Source organism: Eubalaena glacialis, chromosome 12, assembly GCF_028564815.1.
Source record: "Eubalaena glacialis isolate mEubGla1 chromosome 12, mEubGla1.1.hap2.+ XY, whole genome shotgun sequence".
In the NCBI taxonomy this organism is placed as follows: domain Eukaryota; kingdom Metazoa; phylum Chordata; class Mammalia; order Artiodactyla; family Balaenidae; genus Eubalaena; species Eubalaena glacialis.
In genome coordinates this window covers 26866300-26887047 of record NC_083727.1, presented here as the reverse complement: position 1 = coordinate 26887047, position 20748 = coordinate 26866300, and the positions used below count along the sequence as shown (strand labels likewise).

Below are 20748 nucleotides of genomic sequence, written 5' to 3'. Positions count from 1 at the left end.
TTCCCAAGAACTTTTATGTGGTATATAAACTCTTGGTTTGCCTCTGGTTGGGGATTCTCTCTCCACGCCACATGCTACTTAGCTCTTCCTCACCCACTCCGGTGGTTCTGACCACCATCTTTATGCTAGAGACGTCTCACTCTACACCCTCTACAGCTAAATCTCTGCTTTTCCCCCCAAACAGCTTGGGACACACAGCTTGTGTGTTCTGCACACTGATTGCTAAATATTAAGATACAGATATAAAAGGACCATTTTTAAAGACTAGGCTATTTTTAGGACTATTTTAAAGATTAGAGATGAATAATTAGAACACGATTCTATAACATTAATGGATGGAAACAAGCAAATGAATAAAAAATATTCTAGTTAACTCTGAATAAATGAATACAAAAATGAACTTTGAAGTTACTTTATTATAAAAACCCTTAAATGCAATGTTCCATAAAAAATATATACATGTTTTTATTTACACACTCTACTAACACTATTGATTTCAATTTTAAGTACAATTTTGAAAAGCATTCATGTTTTTTCTGAAAGTATTAGAAAAGACTATATACATAAACTTCCAAAAACAAATACCATGCTGAGGCACAGAAAGGAAAAAATCCATTTTATCTCTTGAAGTGGTTACAAAGGACCCTGGGGGTAACACCTACCATTATAGGAAGCAGGGTTATTAGAGACCACTCACTGTTACTGTTCACAAATCTAGATGGAAAGGTTCACGTGACAGTGGTTTTTGTTTTTTTTTAAAGACTCTGCAGTTTTCCGACCAAAAGTGACGGTGTCAAACAGGCTCTTTACACTTTTATCCAAACCATGACATTCCATTTGATTAATATCAAGAAGACACAATTTCTGAAATCATGATCTTTTCATGAAATCAAAGCAGAAAAACTGTTCAGGAAAAGCAGATCCTTCCAAGTTGGTGACCTTGGTTGATCTTACGAAAACTCTTTGGAATCTGCTGTAGGTCTATAACCAATCAAGGACTCTTTACCACCTTCATCTACAAGCAGATCCACTAACACATGGGGTTTGTCATAACCAAAGGAGGTGGTAGTGTTTCTCAGCGTTATGGACCCTTGTCCTTCTGTCTTTACTTCACTTTTATTACTTGGGGGAAATTCTGAGTCAGAGCAGTTGTCCGATACCACAAGGCCACTATCAGAACCATTTCTGGAGTGATACGCATTTAAAGTGATGCTGCAGGTTTCGGACTGGTTACTGCTTGCGTGGATAGAATTTTCTCCCTTTACTGGGGTCAGAGAGCTACCAGGGGCCAAGTCAGAAATATTTTCTTCAGTGATCACCACTTCTGTTTCACTAGAAAGATCTTCTCCATGTTCTGCTTTTCCTGGATTGTCCTCAGTATGCACGCTTGAAATTGTCCCTGGAGAGAGCTGCTCATTTTCTATGGCAATTGGTTGGTAGGTGATGGGCGATATATATTTTGATTCAGATTTTGTCTCTGAAGAGGCACTTTTAACCACAGACAGCTAGGGGAAGAGAAATCAGTGATTAAAAATAATAAATTATTAAACTTAAGTGCTCATCCTCAAAAGAAAAATGGTCTAACGGTAATGGTTAACTAAATATACAACTGAATGGCATATTTGGGATACCAGTGTAATAGAATCTGATAGTTGCCTTTTTTTTCTTTTTAATGGAAATATATTAAGATTAAAAACAATATTTTAGAATTTTTAGAAAGTCACTATCTCACCAACATATGTTGCTTTTCGTGTACCACCTTCGACATGTGTGCATGTTACATTTGTAATGGGAGTGCAGCTACTTATTTTACGTAGTATTTCACCGTTTGTCTTCATAATTCTAATCTTCATGGGCTCAGTAATTTTACACTGATGGTTAAATAATTTCTCTAATACTAAGTATTAAGGTGTTCCAATTTTCACCATTTATAGAACATGCTGAAGTGAATACTTCTATACATCTTTTTATTTATGAAATTATCTTAAGAATTAATTCTTAAGAGAGGAATTACTAAATCTAAGAGTGTGGCATGTTTAGGATGCCACTACTCTGTACACCCACTGTATGCTTACCTTCCCCTCAGGGCTATAATTACTTTTTGCCAGCATATACCAGTTTTATTACAAGGTACTAAAGGATATTCAGGTTTATTTTTCCTTCTCTAGTGGGTGTAAAATAGCATACTGCAAGGTTGGTTTGTGCTTAACTACTAGTAGTAAGAATATTATAATTCATAGGTGAATTGTCTACTAACTGTTGATAGTTCTTAACCCCTCTACTTAAAGATAATGTTTCCATAACAAATTTAAATATGCCCTTTGCATATCACAGATATTTTGCCTGTCATATTTGATTTAAATAGTTATCATTCTGATACTTTTAAATGTTCTTTTCATCAGACAAAGACTTTGAAATGTTAGGCATTAAAATGTCACACTTCTCGTTTAGACTTACTGTTGGGTCATCTTTCCTTCTACCCTCTAACCACCATGAAGAGTTTCTGTATTTGCAGATTTTCAAAAGCCACGCTTTCCTGACACTGGGCCTTAGCACACACTGTCCCTTAGTACCTGGGTAAACTCCTATCTGTCCCTCAAGACTGTTCAGGCATCACTGCCTCTGGAAAAGCCATGACTAACCCTACCCTGCAAAGGTAGAAGAAAAGAAGTCCTCACTGGCATGTATATAAACGTCTATCTTTGAACCTATCACACCGGACAACCACTGAATACTTACCTTTTTTTCCCACTAGACTTTAAGCTCCTTAGCACTGTCTCACTATGCCTCTGACCCATGCATAAAAAAGCATAGTGCATAGTAAAAAATATGTGGTTTTGGATGTGTGGAAGATTGAGTTATTTATGATAGGTGACATGCTGCTGAACATCATTATAAAAAACAAATTTTAAGAATTATCAAAAATTTCAAATTAACATTTTAGTGTACATTTGGCCCTTGAGCAATACAAGGGTTAAGGGCACTGAGCGCCTCTGGAGTCAAAAAAATCCACATATGACTTTTGACTCTCCAAAAACTTAACTACTAATAGCCTGCTGTTGGCCAGAAGCCTTACCGATTACATAAATGGTCAATTCACACATATTCTGCATATTATATTCATATCTACATCTATTTTATACATTCATAACATACCTAACTTTTAAATTTTTTCAGTATTTCTCGGCTATGTGGTTTGTCTGAGAGTTTTTTCAAATTCTCACAAATCTCAAAAAAAATTTCCAGAATATTCATTGAAAAAAATTCAAGTATAAGTGGACCCACACAGTTCAAATCTGTGTTGTTCAAGGGCCAACTGTATATAATTAAAGAAAAAATATTTAAATATATTACCAAGGATTTGGGTAACATGATGTTTTCTCTCTTAAATGGATTCATCTTCTTAACGAGACAACATACAACTACCACGGCAAGTACTAGAAAGAGTAGTAAAGCAGCAACAATTGGAATCCAAACAGGATCTAAGAAAAGGGAAAAATCACAAATTAGAATTACAATGGAACACTGCTATATCCATCAAATAGAAAGTCTTAGTGCTATTCTTTAACAGATTTACATATCAGGTAATTAAATGGTCAGAGTTTTAAAGAACACTGACACAGAAGTCAGGAGAGATGAGTAAAAAATTACGTACCTGTCCTAGGTATCAACATGATTCTTCCCAGCTTTGAGATTCTAAACTTTCTGCGACTACACTGTCATGATATGATGTGGCTAAAATAACTTTTTCATAACAATTTCCTTACAGCCCCAAATACAGAGTGTTTCTAGAGTTACGCTTTTCTCTCAGTTGAAGAGGCAAAAGAAAAAAATTTTAAATTATCTCTTTAGAAATAAATTCTGGCAATGTCTCTAACTCTTAAAATAATTTAGTCCCACCCTTCTGAATTCTTAAATTGTTATTTATTTAAAGATTACAAAAACTTATAAAAATACACAGATGTGTACACACACACACGCACACAGGAAAGTTGAACAGGAATAAAGTCCCCCTGAATGAAAACCAGATACAACAAATAATATAAAATTGGGAAGATCCGTTTCAGAGCACAAACATCTATAATCACGGTTGTATATTTTTCTCTAATGCTGCTTTTTATTTTCACAGCACAATCTTCAATATTTTTTTTTCCATAGTCCTCTCTTCCAAATTAACAGTACTTGGGACTTCCCTGGTGGTCCAGTGGTTAAGACTCCGTGCTTCCACTGCAGAGGGGTGAGGCGCGGGTTCGATCCCTGGTCGGGGAACTAAGATCCCATATGCCGTGTGGTACGGCCAAAAAAAAACACCAAGCAAATCCAAAAACAAACAAACAAACAAAACAAATTAACAGTACTCTACATATTGTGGTGGTGTTTGCCCTCCTTCATAGCATTTTATTACCTTTAATTACTATTCTAATAATGACTCTAGAAGTTACCCAAATAAATGCCTCTATCACACCTGTTACAGGAGGTGAAAAAAATTATTACAATAGGAAAAGATAGAATAACCCCATAAGCAACACTGACACGTTGCTTAGAAGCACTGAGCAGGCAGGTAGGGAACGCTGCTTGTGAGCCATGATGGTGCCATCATGTGGACACAATATCGGCCCAGTGTGTAACTTAGGATTTTTTTTTTTTTTTTAATAAATCTGGGGCATTTGCATTATTTCAAATTTTATGCATGAATTAGGATTTTCTTACTCCAAACAGTATAACACAAACTGGTATTAAAGGCACTGCATTATTTTAAGTCACCTATTTGAAACCCTCATATAATGGCCTAAAAGTTTTTAGTATTAATTTTCGGTGTTTGGTCTGATTCTTCAGCCTAGATTTCCATTCTTCAAAAAGAAATTTGTACTGTGTTATTTTTTGTACACTTTTTTAACCTAGAAAATATGTTCTAAAAACATCTGAGCAATCAAAAAAATTATATATACACCCAAAGACAATCACCAAAGCATGATTTATCATAGAGAAAAATCTACAAGTAATCAAAAGTCCAAAAATTGAGGAACATTAAATAAATATCTTCATAATAAAATGTTCTAGAGATATTAAAAATAATATTAATAAAGTATGTAAGATAACATGGAAAAATATTTATAGCATATGCTTAGAGCAGTATACAAAGTTACATACACTACATAATATGATCAAGGCTACATAGCAAAAGAAAAAACAGGATGGGAAAAAACCACCAAACTGTGAGCAACTGAGTGTCTGTAATTTAGAACTATAGATCATTTTGTTTCCTTCTGGCTTTTTATATTTTATAAATTATCTATAATGACATTTAAATTTCATACCATGGAAAAAAAGTCCAAATTTTTGTTACGGTACCTGCCAAATGAGAATGCCAGTTCTGAAGTTCTATCATATGTATCCCCCTCACACACACAAGAAATAATAAAATAAAAATAATGATTTTAAAATGTGTTATACAATTGACCTACAATCCACATTTAAACCTATCTACATTTATTTTATTTTATTTTATTTTTTTTTAATTTTATTTATTTATTTATGGCTGTGTTGGGTCTTCGTTTCTGTGCGAGGGCTTTCTCTAGTTGCGGCAAGTGGGGGCCACTCTTCATCGCGGTGCGCGGGCCTCTCACTATCGTGGCCTCTCTTGTTGCGGAGCACAGGCTCCAGACGCACAGGCTCAGTAGTTGTGGCTCACGGGCCTAGTTGCCCCGCGGCATGTGGGATCTTCCCAGACCAGGGCTCGAACCCGTGTCCCCTGCATTGGCAGGCAGATTCTCAACCACTGCGCCACCAGGGAAGCCCTACATTTATTTTTGGATGTTAATTTCCAGTGCTTGTCCAGTTCACATATGACACAATTTTAGTCAATGAACATTGCTGCTTTTAGTTTTTAAACTTACTGTCCCCATAAAGAACATTTTAATGCATATATAACATCTTGTTATATTGGAGTAATAAATTGACTTATATCATTATGCATAATCCTGAAATGCAGACATTTATGCACATGGTTTTATGTTTTTGTTACATTTTTTCTTTCCTGGGTGAAAAGGTCATCACATGGCTTTCTAAATTGGTTGCTTTGTATCTCTTAATGCCTGAAAAATGGCCTTATTTTTAATTTTGAACTTCTCTGAAGAATGGAACTACTGAGTATTTTTTAAAAGAGCAGAGATTTATTGAAATTACAAATTGCCTCTTTTTACATTACCCTATTTTAGTGATCACTCCCTACATTTAGGAAAAAATGGCAAGAACTTACCACCTGTGCTGTTATTATCAGAAATGGTAATACAAAGTTCTTCCGCCTTCTCAGTTGTAACAGCCCACGTTTCTGAGACTCCTTCCGCGGAAACACAGTACTCAGAATTCAGCGAGGACACAGGAATACTTAAGAAGCACTGAGTCTCGTTACAATCATCTTCTTTCTTTATGTACATTTTATCTGTGGTCTGGAAAGAGGAAAAAAAACAATGAAAATGCATGACTCCTTTTAATTTGGAAAGAAAAAAAATCAATCATTCAATATGATGAATGTTGAACATGTCTGAAAATAGTGTTGATATCAAACAATAAGTCAATTTGTTACTTCAACATGGCATGGTGCTATATATCCATTAAAATGTTCTTTATAGAGATAATAAATTTAAAAATTAAAATAGAGATTATGAATTTAAAACTCAAATAGCAGTAATGTTCACTCTTAGTTGTCAAACCAACAAATGTTCATTAGTCCTGTTCCTCTAGTGCTAGAAACTTAGCTGGTGAGAGAGAAAAGCATCTCATGGTAAGAACAACATAGGTATTATGCAAAGGCTGTATCTCTTGGCAGTGATACACAGAAGGGATTGAAGCAATCTCTGGGAGTTGATCATTCATTCAACCAGCCACAGTGCATGGATCACGGTGCTAGGGCCTGAGAACACAAAGGTAGGGCAGCGGTGCCTGACCTCAAATAACTTACGATAGAGTGTGGAAGAGAGATAAGAAAGAAATGTGAGAGAGTAACAAGTACTCCAAGAGGACCACTCTATGGAACAAGGAATAACCAGACCAGAGAAGAGGAAACAGTCCACCTTGTCAGAAAAGATTTCGAAGGAGAGATGATATGCCAGCTGAATACTGAAGAATGAGTAGAAATTTTCCAAAGTAGAAAAGGTGGAGAAGGGCATTCTGTGAAAGAGCAGTGTACCTGCAGGAAACTAAGAACAATAAGCAGTTCACCAAAGCACAAATGAAAATGAAGGTGGAAGGAATGGGGAGACAGGTAGCTGGAAATGATGCAAGAGGCCAAATCATGAAGGCCTTGCAGGCCATGCCATGGAAGAGGATTTAGATATTATTTTGTAGCTGATGGGGATTTGTTAAAGAGTTTTAAGCAGTGAAGTAATATGGTCAGATTTGCACTTTAGAAAGACAACTCAGCTAGCAACCAAAGTGATGTTTTAAAACCTAAATCAGATGTCATTTTTCTGCTTAAATCTTTCCAGAGGCACAATGTCTCACTGAGAATAAGAGTTAAATCCCTCCAAAGCCCTTAGAGAAGTGGCGCCCAGTGAACTCTCTGACCTCATCTGCCCCCAAGCTCTAGCCAAACTTGCTGCTCCCTTCACATGCCTGGGTGCTATTGCCAGGCTCTGCCTGATACCCTCTTCCCACATACATCCACAGAGTTCACCTCCTAACCTCCTCCAGCCCTGGCTCCAGTTAACACTTCCCAGTGAGGCCTGGCCACCCTGCTGAAAATCACTACTGCCCAGCCCTCTTCTCTGCTTTGTTGTTCTCCACAGTACTTATCACTGGAGTTTTTTTGTCTGTACTGTTCACTGCTATCTCCTGGTGCCTAGAAGGCACCGGGCATGTGCTTAACAAATATTGTTAAATAAAGGAATGGCAGTGCTGTGGAGAATGGATGGAACAGAAAAAATCTAGTCGAAGTGTCGTCTGCACACCAGTGCTAGAATGTAATCATATCCCACAGTAGTACCGTTAGTGTTTTCTTTCAAAAACAAAGATTCCAATTAGAGCTTCATATTATTTCACATCACTATATAACTACCAATGAGGAAGAAAAGATTAAAATTATCCTCATCTTACCAGTGGAGAAATGGAAAAACACAGGTTAATATCCTAGATTAGGACCATGCTGTTAAAAGAGGCAAAGAAAAACTTAAAATGTTTTCACATGGCCAGTATTAAAGATTAACGCCAGTACTGATTCCCTTCAGCAGCATTCATATATTTCTTTTTTCTTAGTAAAACTTATGATCCATGAGTCTTGCCTGAATATTCATGAACATTCCACTTTCATTACACCACATATAGAAACAACTTATGCTAGCAACAGAAAAATTTCCATTTTGAAAAAGATGAAATAGAAACATACCTCACTTCCATTTATTCTCACAAACACATTGTATGTGAATGTATAACAAGTATTTTCATCATCATATATGGCTTCTGGTTCGTTTTCATTTACAGTAATTAAAGGGTGAAATATATCAACAATGATTTGGTCTTCCTTCTTTCTGATACCCAGTTTAGGTGGTCCAATTTTCCCTGAGGGGACAAAAAAGAAGTAGAATTTGTACCAGCCTTGGAACTTCAGTGTATTACGTATCACTACCAAAACTCAATCAATCAACCTACTCTTTTTGTTCTTGTTGTTCTAAAGCAGGACCACATTTAAATCATTCCACAGATATCTAGAAGATATTTTAACTGTCCTTAGTGAATCTTGGTAAAAAGCCTTGACATAATAGAAGCTCTATGAAGTTATTTTTCCTTTATCTTTGCTTCTGTAGATTAAAAAACATTAAACAGAAAACAGAAAATGTTCTCTAAAAAACGTTTCAGAAAAGGCATTTTAGTTATCTTTGAATCCTCACTGAAACTCTTTGTATTTCCAATGCCTATGGATATCTGGAATGAAGGCTCTATGAAAGTTTGCTAAATACATTCAATTTTTATTATGAAAATCAGAACTAGATATTCACTGATTCCACAAATATTTACTTTATGTCTTTGATGTCTGGAACCTTGTAGGTGAACCATTCATCTATTCTTCACGTATTCATTGCACACCTACTGTGCGCCAGGCAGGTCTGTTTTTACTCACCAATGTATCCTCAGGAACTAGCATACTTTCTGGCACATAGTATGCCCTTGATAAATCTGTGTGGGGAAAATCTGACATATAGAGGGTATAATTATCAGGTGACAAAAGCATGGACTCTGCTTCAAGGGCAAGTAGAGGAGGGGCCTGTAGAAGAGACAAAGTAGGCACGATCCAAAAAGAAGGAGCAGAACCAAGGTGGGGGCTGAAGCTGAACTAGGATGAAGGCGATTATGGAACTCTAAAATTTTTAATGTATTAAATTGGTATTAAAATTCCCACAGGCCTTGGGGACGTAAGGTAGAGGGGAAGACGGAGAGCAGCTCTCACAGTCCTCAGTGAACGCGACTAAGGGAGGAGTGACAGAGGACAGAGAGGGGAAGGGGTGCAGAGTCCAGACCCACACTTGCACGGGGTGGAAGTGTCACAGCTTAGAAGGGGCAAAGTGAGGGGAGCCTCTTAGCCCTATTTTGTGGGGCTTGGGAGAAGAGAAGACAGGAACTCCCTAAATTCCTCCAAATGTTTCTGGGGCATTCTGATAATTTTTAGCAACTGCTTATAAAAGCAAATATATACAGAAGACATGCATAAGATTAAAATTTAGACATGTATACATTCCACTCACCTTCTTTGCATAAAATAAATTCTCTTGACTGTGCATAGACTGACTCCTCTTGTCCAAGCCTAGCTTTAACTCTAGCCCAGAGAGGGCTTGACGGATCATCAATTATGGAAAAGATATTACAAGAATGATGGGAGGTATTGCAGGCATCAATCCACTTCCCGTCCCTAAAATGAAGAAGAACAAAGAAACACAAAGGTAACTTTTATTGTTAATACATAAACTTGAACCATCTGTGTCTGTGCTTTGCTTTTCATTCATAGCATGGAGCTGGTAGAAAGAGTTGAATAAGAACAGGATGGAGAAGCTAGACAAAGTAGGAAACCTTTACTCTTTGGTTAGAAGGTCTATAGTAAATTCATTTACAATGAAGAGGCTCAATTCAAAATAAGACCTGTACAAACCACACTCCACATGTAATTTTTAAAAATCTGTTCTTTAAACAAATCGATTTCATTGAGTCATTACTTAATTACAGAATCCAACATATTACAATCACTCCTAACACTTGTCAAAAAAACTTTTGAAATTTTTCTTTCTATTCGACAGTACATACACTATAGGAAGTAAGAGGACTTCCCTGTTTTTAATACAGAGCTGTAACCTTTATTTGTCATGCCTTAAAATGTCAGAAGTTAGTGATACTCCTCTACTTCAATTCTGACAGGAAGAAGAACTAAATGGCAGGCAGTATTCTGAAAAGAACTAATTTGCATCCTTATTACTTCTGGAAGTCTATAAGCAGTTCAGGAAGTACTGCCACATGGGAAGGAACAATGATGGAAGGAAACAGTCATGAAACGTGCAAGGACCTGGGCAAAAACAGAATGAAAAAGATAAAAGAGTGACACTCACCTATAGGTCATCACCTGTACGGTAAACACAGGGCTCCGTGGCATAATTGGGTAATCCCAAAATAGAACAGTATTCAAGTTATAGGCCTCAATTCTAAGATTGGTTGGTGTCGGCACTGTTAAGATGGATGGATGTAAGAAACTAACATTAACATTAGAAAACTTCAATATAAGAAGCCAAATTAGCCAAATATGTACTTGAAGAATTCACCAGAATAGATAATAAATTTATTTAAATTAAGGTATTTCTAAAAATTAATTTTATTAAAAAATGTATAGAAGTGTTTGAATTCATTTTAAATTACTGAAACAACACTGTAATGCAAGGGGAACACAAATATAGTATGAGCAATAAATTCCTAGAATGTTTGAGGAGTTTTTATAAATAACTGCACTGCCTGTTGCAATAATAACCCTCAATTCATTTAATCACTAGAATTTTCTATATTTGATACCACTGACTGTATTCAATGTCTAGAGAAGAACTGGCTACAAGAGGGATGGTCAATTTCACTCTGAAATACTACCTGGGCTCTCAACCCTCCAGCCAGTACTGTTACACACTTTTACTACCTTTTCTCTAGCACAGGAATAGATGCCTAACGATTGCCTGACGGAGCCATCAAGCATTCCAGTTTCATCAACATTTTGCTCTCTGAGGCGTGCAGGGCTTTTTTCAAAACATACCCTATATTTCTTCCTGCTTTTGCTCTTTTAAACCAATTTAGAAAATGTTTGTTGATAAGACATGAAAGTGTCACACAAGAGAATAGGCAGAAGTCATTTTAACATCTTATAATCAAACACTACCATGACCATAATCTAGTTACTAAAAGCAGCTATTTTTTTTCCCTGCTCAGTGTAAAAGGTTACTGTTCACCACCCCTTAAAACACTCCTCCCTTCCTCTCTCTCTCCCTCTTTCTTTCCCTCCTTTCCTTCCCTTCTTCATGAATGAACATGAAGGTATAGACAGAGTTAGCAATATGACCCGAAATTTAAGCTTATTCAATCCTATCTATCTGGAAAACTCCACTAAACATGTGCTTATACAACTAAAATAAATAAATGAATAGCAATGTGGTCAGGTGCAGTGGCTTCCAAACATAACTTATCATCCTAAAAAATTCAAAGACAGCCAAAAGTTTATACTTTTTTAAAGTATCCCAGATGATAATGATGATCACTTATGTTTACACCTAGTAGACTGCTCTAATAAGAAAAATATTCCCTGGGTTGGCTATTAAGAAATCTGGGTTCTTTCCTTGCTATACTACTAAAGAGTTACTTCAGAATTCCTCACCTGTCAAGTGAGGTGTTAATTTCACACACATAGGATATTTGCTTACTGTTGAAGAAAACACCTACTATATTTTTTCCCAAAATAAAAATTCCAATATTTGAACCCGAACTGGTACTTTGTCTTAATTTACAACTATTTAGCACCTGTATTATCGTTTCAAAGCAGAACATGGATCAAGAGTTATACGGACTAAAGGACAATTAGATTCTACTGCCATTTTTCCCCTTTTTTCTGATTATTTTTTCCTTTACATCAGTGGTTTTCCACAAGGGGTGATTTTGTCCCCCATGGACATCTGGCACTGCTGGAGACATTTTTGGTTCTCCTAACTGGGTGTTAGTGGTGGGGTGCTACTGGCCTCTAAAGGATAGAGACTAGGGATGCTGCTGATATCCGATAATGCACAGGATAGCTTTCCACATTTTGGCAGTCCAAAATGCCATCAGTGCCAAACACTGAGAAACCCTGCTTTACTATAATTTTAGGAATCTTTTTTATTTAGGAGGAAAAACTAATTTAAAAACAGAATGCAATAAGAAATCATCTCAGACCAGTCAGAATGGCCATCATCAAAAAATCTACAAACAATAAATGCTGGAGAGGGTGTGGAGAAAAGGCAAGCCTCTTGCACTGTTGGTGGGAATGTAAATGGGTGCAGCCACTGTGAAGAACAGTAAGAAGGTTCCTCAAAAAACTAAAAATAGAGCTACCAAATGACCCAACAATTCCACTCCTCGGTATATATCTGAAGAAAACGAAAACACTAACTTGAAAAGATACATGCACCCCAATGTTCTTAGCATCATTATTTACGATAGCCAGGATATGGAAGTAACTCATGTGCCCATCAATGGATAAATGGATAAAGAAGATATGGTGTATATATACACAATGGAATACTACTCAGTCATAAAAAGAACGAATGAAAATTTGCCATTTGCAACAACATGGATGGACCTAGACGGTATTAGTGAAATGAGTCAGAGAAAGACAAATACTATACGTTATCACTTATATGTGCAATCTAAGAACAAATGGCAGACTGTAACAAAACAGAAACAGGCTCACAGATATAGAGAACAAACCAGTGATCATCAGTGGGGGGGGAGGGGCAAGATAGGAGTAGGGGATTAAGAGGCATAAACTACATCTAAAATAAATAAGCTACAAGAGCATACTGTACAACACAAGGAATATAGCCAATATTCTACAATAACTTTAAATGGAGTATCATCTATAAAAATACTGAATCACTATGCTATACACTTGAAGCTAATATAATATTGTAAATTATACTTCAATAAAAAAAATAAATAAATAGATAAATTAAATAAAACAGAATTTTTTTGATAAACCAGTACATTTTATGTTTCCCGCTCAGCGAATAGCTCTGGTTACTGTTGAAATGTCTAACTTCCATATGACTCACCAAAGCAGCAAAACAATTTGTGCCTAAAGGTTGAGATTATGAAGCTGGAAGGATGTCTCAGATTCAAGTACTCAGTAGGTACAACATGCCCTTTGATCTGCAGCCAGTGATCAGGCATCTACCATTTTTCTACTTACTCTTTCTTTCCGGAATATTGTTGATGGCTGCTGGTACTTATCATCTTTGGTTCTCTAAGCAATTTCCTTGCAGGTGAGTCAGGAAGCACTGGTCTTGCCAGATTTAGCCCTGGTTTTGGTGGAGTTCCCATGGCCATATACAGCAGGGTAGACTAAGGCCTCCTTAACAGGGTTCCTTTTCCTATGGTGTGTTCCCACCTCAACTTCAGAAACAACCATCTCAAACAGCTTACATTCTATGGTTGAGGAGGAAATTAAGGCACCCCCCTCCAGGTTCAATTCAACATTGATATCAAATAATAATCACACATACAAATATAATTTTGCAACTAGATAAGAAAGAGAGGTACCTGATGTTAAGCAAACTCATAATGAATCAGAACTTCCCTCAGAAGCCATTTCTTAATTTTAGCATCTTTTGCTTCTCTCGTGGCTGAGAATTTACAAACCATCAGGTCCTGGTTTCTTTTTGTTTAACAGTCCTTCCCTTGATCACTCTCTCTAATCTTATATTTTACAAGAAACAAGAAGAAACCACATGGCACCTTCAATCTGCTTGGAAACCTCCTTCACTAGGCCACTGGGCTCACCAGGCACATTTCCTACCTTCCCTGCTACTGAAGGTGATGGTGTTGCTAAGCTTCCTGCCACTGTGTAACAAGGATCCTCTTTCTCATTTCCAGTGAAGTTCTTCACTTCCTTTTAAGCCCCCTTTAAAAAAATTATTCCCAATAGGAATGACATTTTAACTGTATGTACTCAATCTGAGATTAATTTCTGCATTTGAGGAAAAGGCATACAGAAATCAATCTGTATTCTAGAATATCAAATAAAGTGCATTTAAATTTAAGAGGTTACTGAATCATACATTATAAAATACAAACAGCAATAGACTTGTGCTACATTAGATGAGTTTTTCGTGTGAGTCAGGTGATATTTCCCATAATTTAAGTGAAAGCTTGACATGGTTAGACTAGGATAAGGACTTAAACCACAGCTTCCAAAGCAATCAAGACAGGTGGTAGGAGAAGAGGTTTCAAAGGAACCAGCAAACAGAAATTACTACTAGATTATAGGAGAAACTTTTGAATATTGACACCAAAGGATGTAACCTGTGGTTTTAACGCTACCAGAAGAGAAACCATGCGGTTATTAGACATCTGCCTTTGTCATCTTTGCTAAAATCTCATGATAAATTGACATGAGTAACTCGTTTTCTTAAGTTCCAGAATTTTATAACCTAAAGTTTACATGGCTACATATTCAGATAAATAATTGAGGCTTACAGCAAACTTCTATTCATAAAAAATTTACCCTATGCCAATAAAAATGTATGTAGAAATAGCAAGAGAGTGTGGAGTTAAAGGAGAGATCCTACTAGAGTATTTCATGAAGTAGAATAATCTTGCAGATTTCCCTATCTCTTAAAAATGCCGACAGTTTTCTGTAACACATGTTGTTTTTGGAAATGGGTTCAGAGCTATTTGGAGCATTATATCTGCATCCTACCCAGAGTACACTTTAGCTCTTTGAAGATCTGCTTCCCAGAACTCCTCTAGGAACTAGCAGCTGAGAATTAAACAAAAGCAAACAAAGGAGAGAAGAATCACTCTTCATAATGTTCTAAGCACAACGCAGACAAAAAGGAGAGTTCTGGTTACAACTAACTGCTTCCTGGTGATAAATATGAAAAAAGACCAAGGTAGAGAACAGAAAAGACATATGAAGATCAGCAAGTGGTGAAGCAGTGCCGCTGGATGCGGCAATGGAGATGTCACGGAAGCCCCCAAAGCAGCAGCCAGAACAGCTCTGTAATAATCACCGGGGAAGGCAGCAGAAGGGGAAGCAAACAGCTACCGACATCTCCAGGTTTCCTCTGCATGGATGGTGACAGAAGCATGGGCTGCCTCCTGTGCTCCATCCCATAACCACCAAAAGTATCTGTGCCTCTACTGGAAGAGGCACAGCCACAGTAGTTCACCGATTTTTACACAATAGCATTCGAAGACTAAATAAAAGATGCGTACATATAAGGCCAAACAGAGCTCTGTACTCTGTAGACACCATGTGACTATCTGCTCACCAACCTCTCTATGGGAAGGACAAACTGAGAAGCATAAAGAAGTAAGGATACACGGGCCAGTAATTAAATCGTTTTGGAGGACTCTAGGTCATCTGACACTACAACTCAAAAATAAACGCTCTAAATTAAAGCATCCAGACCCTTTACTGAATAAGCAACTCTCAGAGAAAAGAGCTAACAACTTCCTCGTGTTAAAGATGAGGGGTCATGGACGTTTTCACAAAGGTCTCTTCTTACACTGCAAAATGAGAAATGGCATGAGAAATCCAGGCAGAAAAAGTGAAAAACATCAAATCCGGACTTTGGCATTTTTTTCAGATATATTTATGATTATGATCTATCTACTGAATGGTTTTATAGTGTTGATAAAATAACTTTTTCTCTTAGCAAGTAGCAGCGTCCTCTAGATTTAAGATGAATAAAGACATGTAAGAATTCTTGCACATGGTGTTTCAAGCATTCATAGAAGTTTTAAAACTGAAACATATCAATATTTTGGGGCTTTGAAATGAATCATATCCATCACTTTGTGAAACTAATGGAAAAACGGTCCTTTTTCTACTTCCTTCTGTTATTTCCTTGTACCTTCAGAAAAAAGTACCAGAACTAAGGGTTCAAGTGAGGACATCTAAAATATTTCAGGACTATTTCACCTTCCATATGATAGCTCCTTAGCCGGGTCAACACCCCTAGTATCCCTGCAGTCTTCTCTTCCTCCTGTCTGTCTTCACGTTTTACCACTCACTCTCTCTTTCTTAATTTGTGGGGTCCAGAAGTAATGCAACTGATGTGAATGAAATACTTTTCCTCCTTTCTTTTTTTTTAAAGAGATGGGCATATCAAATAGTGGCTTACACTGAACCCGTAATTAACTAAAATCCCCCCAGATCTTTCACTCAAATCACCAAGTTAGGGCTTATCCAAAAAACTTCTTCCCAGCCACTTTTCTGATCTGAAATGCAGGGTTCTATTATTGTTCCTGTTTATTCAGCTTCATTAGCTGGGTTTGCTTGGCAGGCCAGTAAATTCTAATTGAACCAGACCCGCGTAGTCCCTGAGAGAAGTCATTTCTCAAGACTAATTCCCTTTTGGACTAATTCACTCTAAGTTGAGAAATAGTTTAGGAACTGAAAAAACTAAAGAGGACTTTTCAGTCTATGAAGAACAGGAAATAGGTGGAAGGAGTTAGCTGCTGAGCTTACTTTAAATTTCTCATATTGATCTGGATGAGGTTGTTTTTTTTAAAAGCTGACACAATTTCTCATTCATAACTAAAACAATTTAATATTTAAAAATATATTTGTGAAAATAATGATGCACATAATTGAATGACTGTCACCAACATATATTAAACATTTACTACACGACAAGCTACGAGCTCAACTTTGTTACGCATTATCTCAGTTAAGCACCAAAACCATCCTAGGAGGGAGGTAATATTTACCGAAAAGAGAAAAAAATGGGGAAAATAAGCTCCATATATAATAGGAACTGCAGATAATTGTTTTCTGATGACATCACAAGCATTTGCTTCAAGTAATTTTGCCTGATTTATCATACCATCACAATCACATGATGGCACTGCAAAATCTGAACAATGTATTAAATTATTTATTTAGAATGGACATGATTGAAATGGATATCTATTGAATAGTATTGGGATAATCTAAAATACACTCCCTTAATAAGAAAATTACAAGTAAACTCATTCCTTCTTGTCAGGAACTCACTTAATTCTGGTTCATCTTTCATTCTGATTCTTTGTCCAATTAAAATGGAACCATAAATTATCCATTTAGCTCATACAACAATTGCGCTATTGCTGCCAAACTGTGTAAGACGGCTCTTTAAAGGGGTTATTTTTCTCTTCAATTCTTTAGGGTTTCTTTTATATAGAACCAAAAGGTGGATCTTTCAAAAATCCATACAAATCATGAATCAGAATAAAATGAAAAAACTATTATTAATACCCTCTTCAATATAAATATAATTGAAATGCACTGATTTAAGTATTTTGAATCTCTGGAAAACATATAGATTCCAAAGAAAATAATGAAAAATTTCAACACACCCAGAGCATTACCTGAAGTTAGAGAATGAAGAGTTGATAACCAAGTGGAGAAGGTGAGTTAAGAGCCCCGCCCCTGTGCTAAAGCATATGCTCTTCAGATAATACCCAGGGTGGAAGAACAAACTGGAAGAAGGTAGCTGACACCTGTGTTTATAAAATGCTGGCGTACAGAAGTCACAGAAGATCTTCCTGTGGGGGGAAGGCAGGCAATCCTACTCCCAGGGCCGGCTTCAAGGACATAAGAATTGTGTAGTCACGAGGGGCCCCATGCTCAGGCGGGCTCTGTACCCAGAAGGAAGGGCCGTGCACTTGGTTTAATGCTCTGCCCTAGCCAGGAACTTCAGTCACCCTCTTCCTCTCTTCCCACATCCAGTGAATCACCAAGTTATGCTGACTCTGTCTTCTAATTTCTTCTTCTCCATTTAAACTGCCTCTTCCCATGGTCTCCTCCCAGACTTAAGCAGCAGTCTCCTAAGTGACCTCCCTCCTTTGAGTCTACTGCCAAATTAGTCGGTAAGATGAATGGTCTTTCTAAGTGGCCTATCTGATCCTGCATGAAATCATGTGTCTCCTTAAAATAACCCCATGGCTGCCCACTGACTTGAGCAAGGGAGAGTGAGCCTATTATTTTGCTGGCTCAGCACCTGTACTTCTTTCAGGAACATTATTGCTCTTCTTCTGGGAAGTCTCCTACTGCCACCACCTGTAACAACATCCTTCCCATGCAAGCTGGCGTCTGCCGCAAGCTAGGCAAATCAGAGCCTCCTTCCAGGATCTGGTTACGGTGGAGGAAGCTGCAAGATGTCAAAACCCAAAAGCTGTCAACTTCCATGATTCCTGCCAAGTCGAGAAGACTGCCAACACTCAGAGTCAGTAGTAAGAAATGGAGGGTCTGGGCACTTTTGAGTTCCTGGTTAATCTTCCTGAGGCCCAGCTGGCATCTGTACCTTTCTGTTTAACTCTCACTTGGATTCTCTGAGCCAATAAATTCCTCTTTTTGTCTAAGTGAGCCAAAGCTGTGTTTCTGTCCTTTGCTGTTACACATGACAAGGCACTTCATTAATTGGTTCCTACCTCTCCACATATCCTTTCTCCCCTTATATCCTCACACACGTACTGTACAATAAAATGCTTAAATTATTCCACTAGTTCAACCTGCCGTTTCACAGCCCTTCCTCTGCACACACAAGTCTCTCTGCACCTCCAGTTCCAACTCTGGGGTCATCTTCTTTGTGATGCCTTTCCTGATCCCCCTGCTCAGAGCCAGACGCCCATATCTTGCTTTCCAGTAACCTATGTGTAAGTTCAAGCTCTTATCACAAAGGACTGCAACTGCCCTTGCGGATGACTAACTTGCCCTAGGTAATGGCAGAGTGCAGAGTTAAGAACCTGGACTCCGGAACCCAACTGCCAAGCTCCCCAGTGAATAGCAGCAACTTGGTTAGGCCTCTCTGTGCCTCAGTGTCTCAGCCATATTTGGAGATACAACAGCACCTACTTTATAGGACTTTTGGGAAATGGTGTGATAAGAACTTACAACAGTGCCTGATAACTGTTAGCTATAAAATCATGATCCTTGAAGGCAGAAACTAAATAACTCCCATTTTTGTATTCCCAACACCTGGCACAATTTCTTTTTCAAGGAATGACTTAACTATTTGTTTGCTTGACTTCTAAACGGCAAGCCAAAGGAGAGCTGGATATGAATGGAGCACATCTAACAAGTGTCACTGAGGAAGACATAACACAGAGGTGCAGACCCAGAGTTTGCCAAGGGTAAAGGAGGCTGGGTCTCCCTGACCCCTTCCAGGCAGCTGCTAACTGCCTGCACAGAGGAGACACTCAAGACTGTCCGGTTTTCTGATAATCTAGGTTTATCCCTTTTGCAGAAAAACTACTGATTTCACTGGAGCTCTTAATTATCATTATACCTAGCTTTAGAAAAAACATGTTCTCATCATGTTTCCTGGAAAATCTCAAAAAGCAGGCGGAGATAAACGAGGAACTAGGCTATGCGGAGAGACCTACTGCCTGACAAATGGGCTCGTGAGTGCACGCACTGGACCACTTCCAGATTTACACGTAAGAAGCAGTTACTGCCTTTTCATAATTCTCAGCTGGCGAAAGAACTTCTAAGGATTCGGGGCCTACCTTACGAATATTTAAGTCATGAGCTGTGGCCACAGTGTACAACTGCTGACCAGGACACTCACTTATTTAAAAATTAATTAAGAGAACGTGTTTTGTTGTTTTGGTAACCACGGAAGGGGCCAGAGAAAGGGAAGTGAAGGCTGCAAACCGCGGAAACCCTGCGTCGCCTTCCCGGCGGCCGCCCCCTTAGGACCCGAAGCCACCGGGCGTCAACGACAAATGCGAGCGTCGAGGACAAATGCGGACGCGGCTCCTCCGCGGGGGGGAGGGTTCCTGGCCGGTGGGGTTTCCTCCCTCCCCTCCCATCCCCACCCGGTCGCGGCGCTGCCGCGAGCGACAATACCCGTGGACAGCTTCTGATCCGCGGCGCCCATCTCAGCCCAGCTTCCGGCCTGCACGATAAGGACGAGGAAAAGGAAGAGATCCATACTGCTCCGGACCGACTCGGGTGCTGCCCAGAACTGCGTGCGGCCCCCGGCGCGGCCCTCGGGCCTAGGCCTTGCGTCATTTCCTCCACCGCAGACCATCCCGCCAGCGGGAGGCGGAGCGTGGACGGGAAAGTGGGGCGCGGACAGCGAAGCCGCGACCAGGACTGGGACGCCAGCCTGGACGGGAGGCGGGGCCAGAGCGGGGGAGGCGGGGCCGGGGCGCGGAGGCGGGGCCGGGGCGCGGAGGCGGGGCCGGGGCGCGGAGGCGGGGCGCGGGGCGCGGGGCCGGGGCGCGGGGCCGGGGCGCGGGGCCGGGGCGCGGAGGCGGGGCGCGGAGGCAGGCCTGCGCGTGGTAGTTAGGACGCGCGGGGTGGCGGAGGTGCCCTGGGAAGCGGGCCCTGGGAGGGGAGGGGGACTACAATGGGAAGGCGGCCTCTTTGGAAGCTCGGCGTTAGGGGCACGACAGTCTGTGCTCGCGACCTTGGCTCGCAGGTTTGTGAGTAACTTGGGTCCAAAGGTCATGTTCTTTCAGGTTTGCACATCGTTCCGTGATGCATCA

General features: G+C 39.0%; 1 protein-coding gene across 1 annotated transcript; it reads right to left on the bottom strand.

Moving 5' to 3' along the window:
• Positions 1 to 398: 398 nt before the first annotated feature.
• IFNGR1 (interferon gamma receptor 1) lies at positions 399 to 20350 on the bottom strand. The gene is made up of 7 exons (XM_061206931.1): positions 20105 to 20350; positions 10590 to 10704; positions 9738 to 9901; positions 8384 to 8556; positions 6260 to 6449; positions 3355 to 3482; positions 399 to 1505 (listed from the first exon to the last, which is right to left on the bottom strand). The coding sequence occupies exons 1-7, from the start codon at positions 20286 to 20288 to the stop codon at positions 951 to 953; spliced, it is 1509 nt and encodes a 502-aa protein (XP_061062914.1). The 5' UTR covers positions 20289 to 20350; the 3' UTR covers positions 399 to 950.
• Between the last annotated feature and the right edge of the window lie 398 nt (positions 20351 to 20748).

Coding starts and splice junctions, on each gene's coding strand:
- IFNGR1 (XM_061206931.1), bottom strand. CDS start 20,288: ATGGTCTGCGGTGGAGGAAATGACGCAAGGCCTAGGCCCGAGGGCCGC. Junction 9,902..10,589: donor GTACAGGTGATGACCTATAG/GTGAGTGTCACT, acceptor TCTTCATTTTAG/GGACGGGAAGTGGATTGATG. Junction 6,450..8,383: donor TGAGAATAAATGGAAGTGAG/GTATGTTTCTAT, acceptor TCCTCTTTCCAG/ACCACAGATAAAATGTACAT.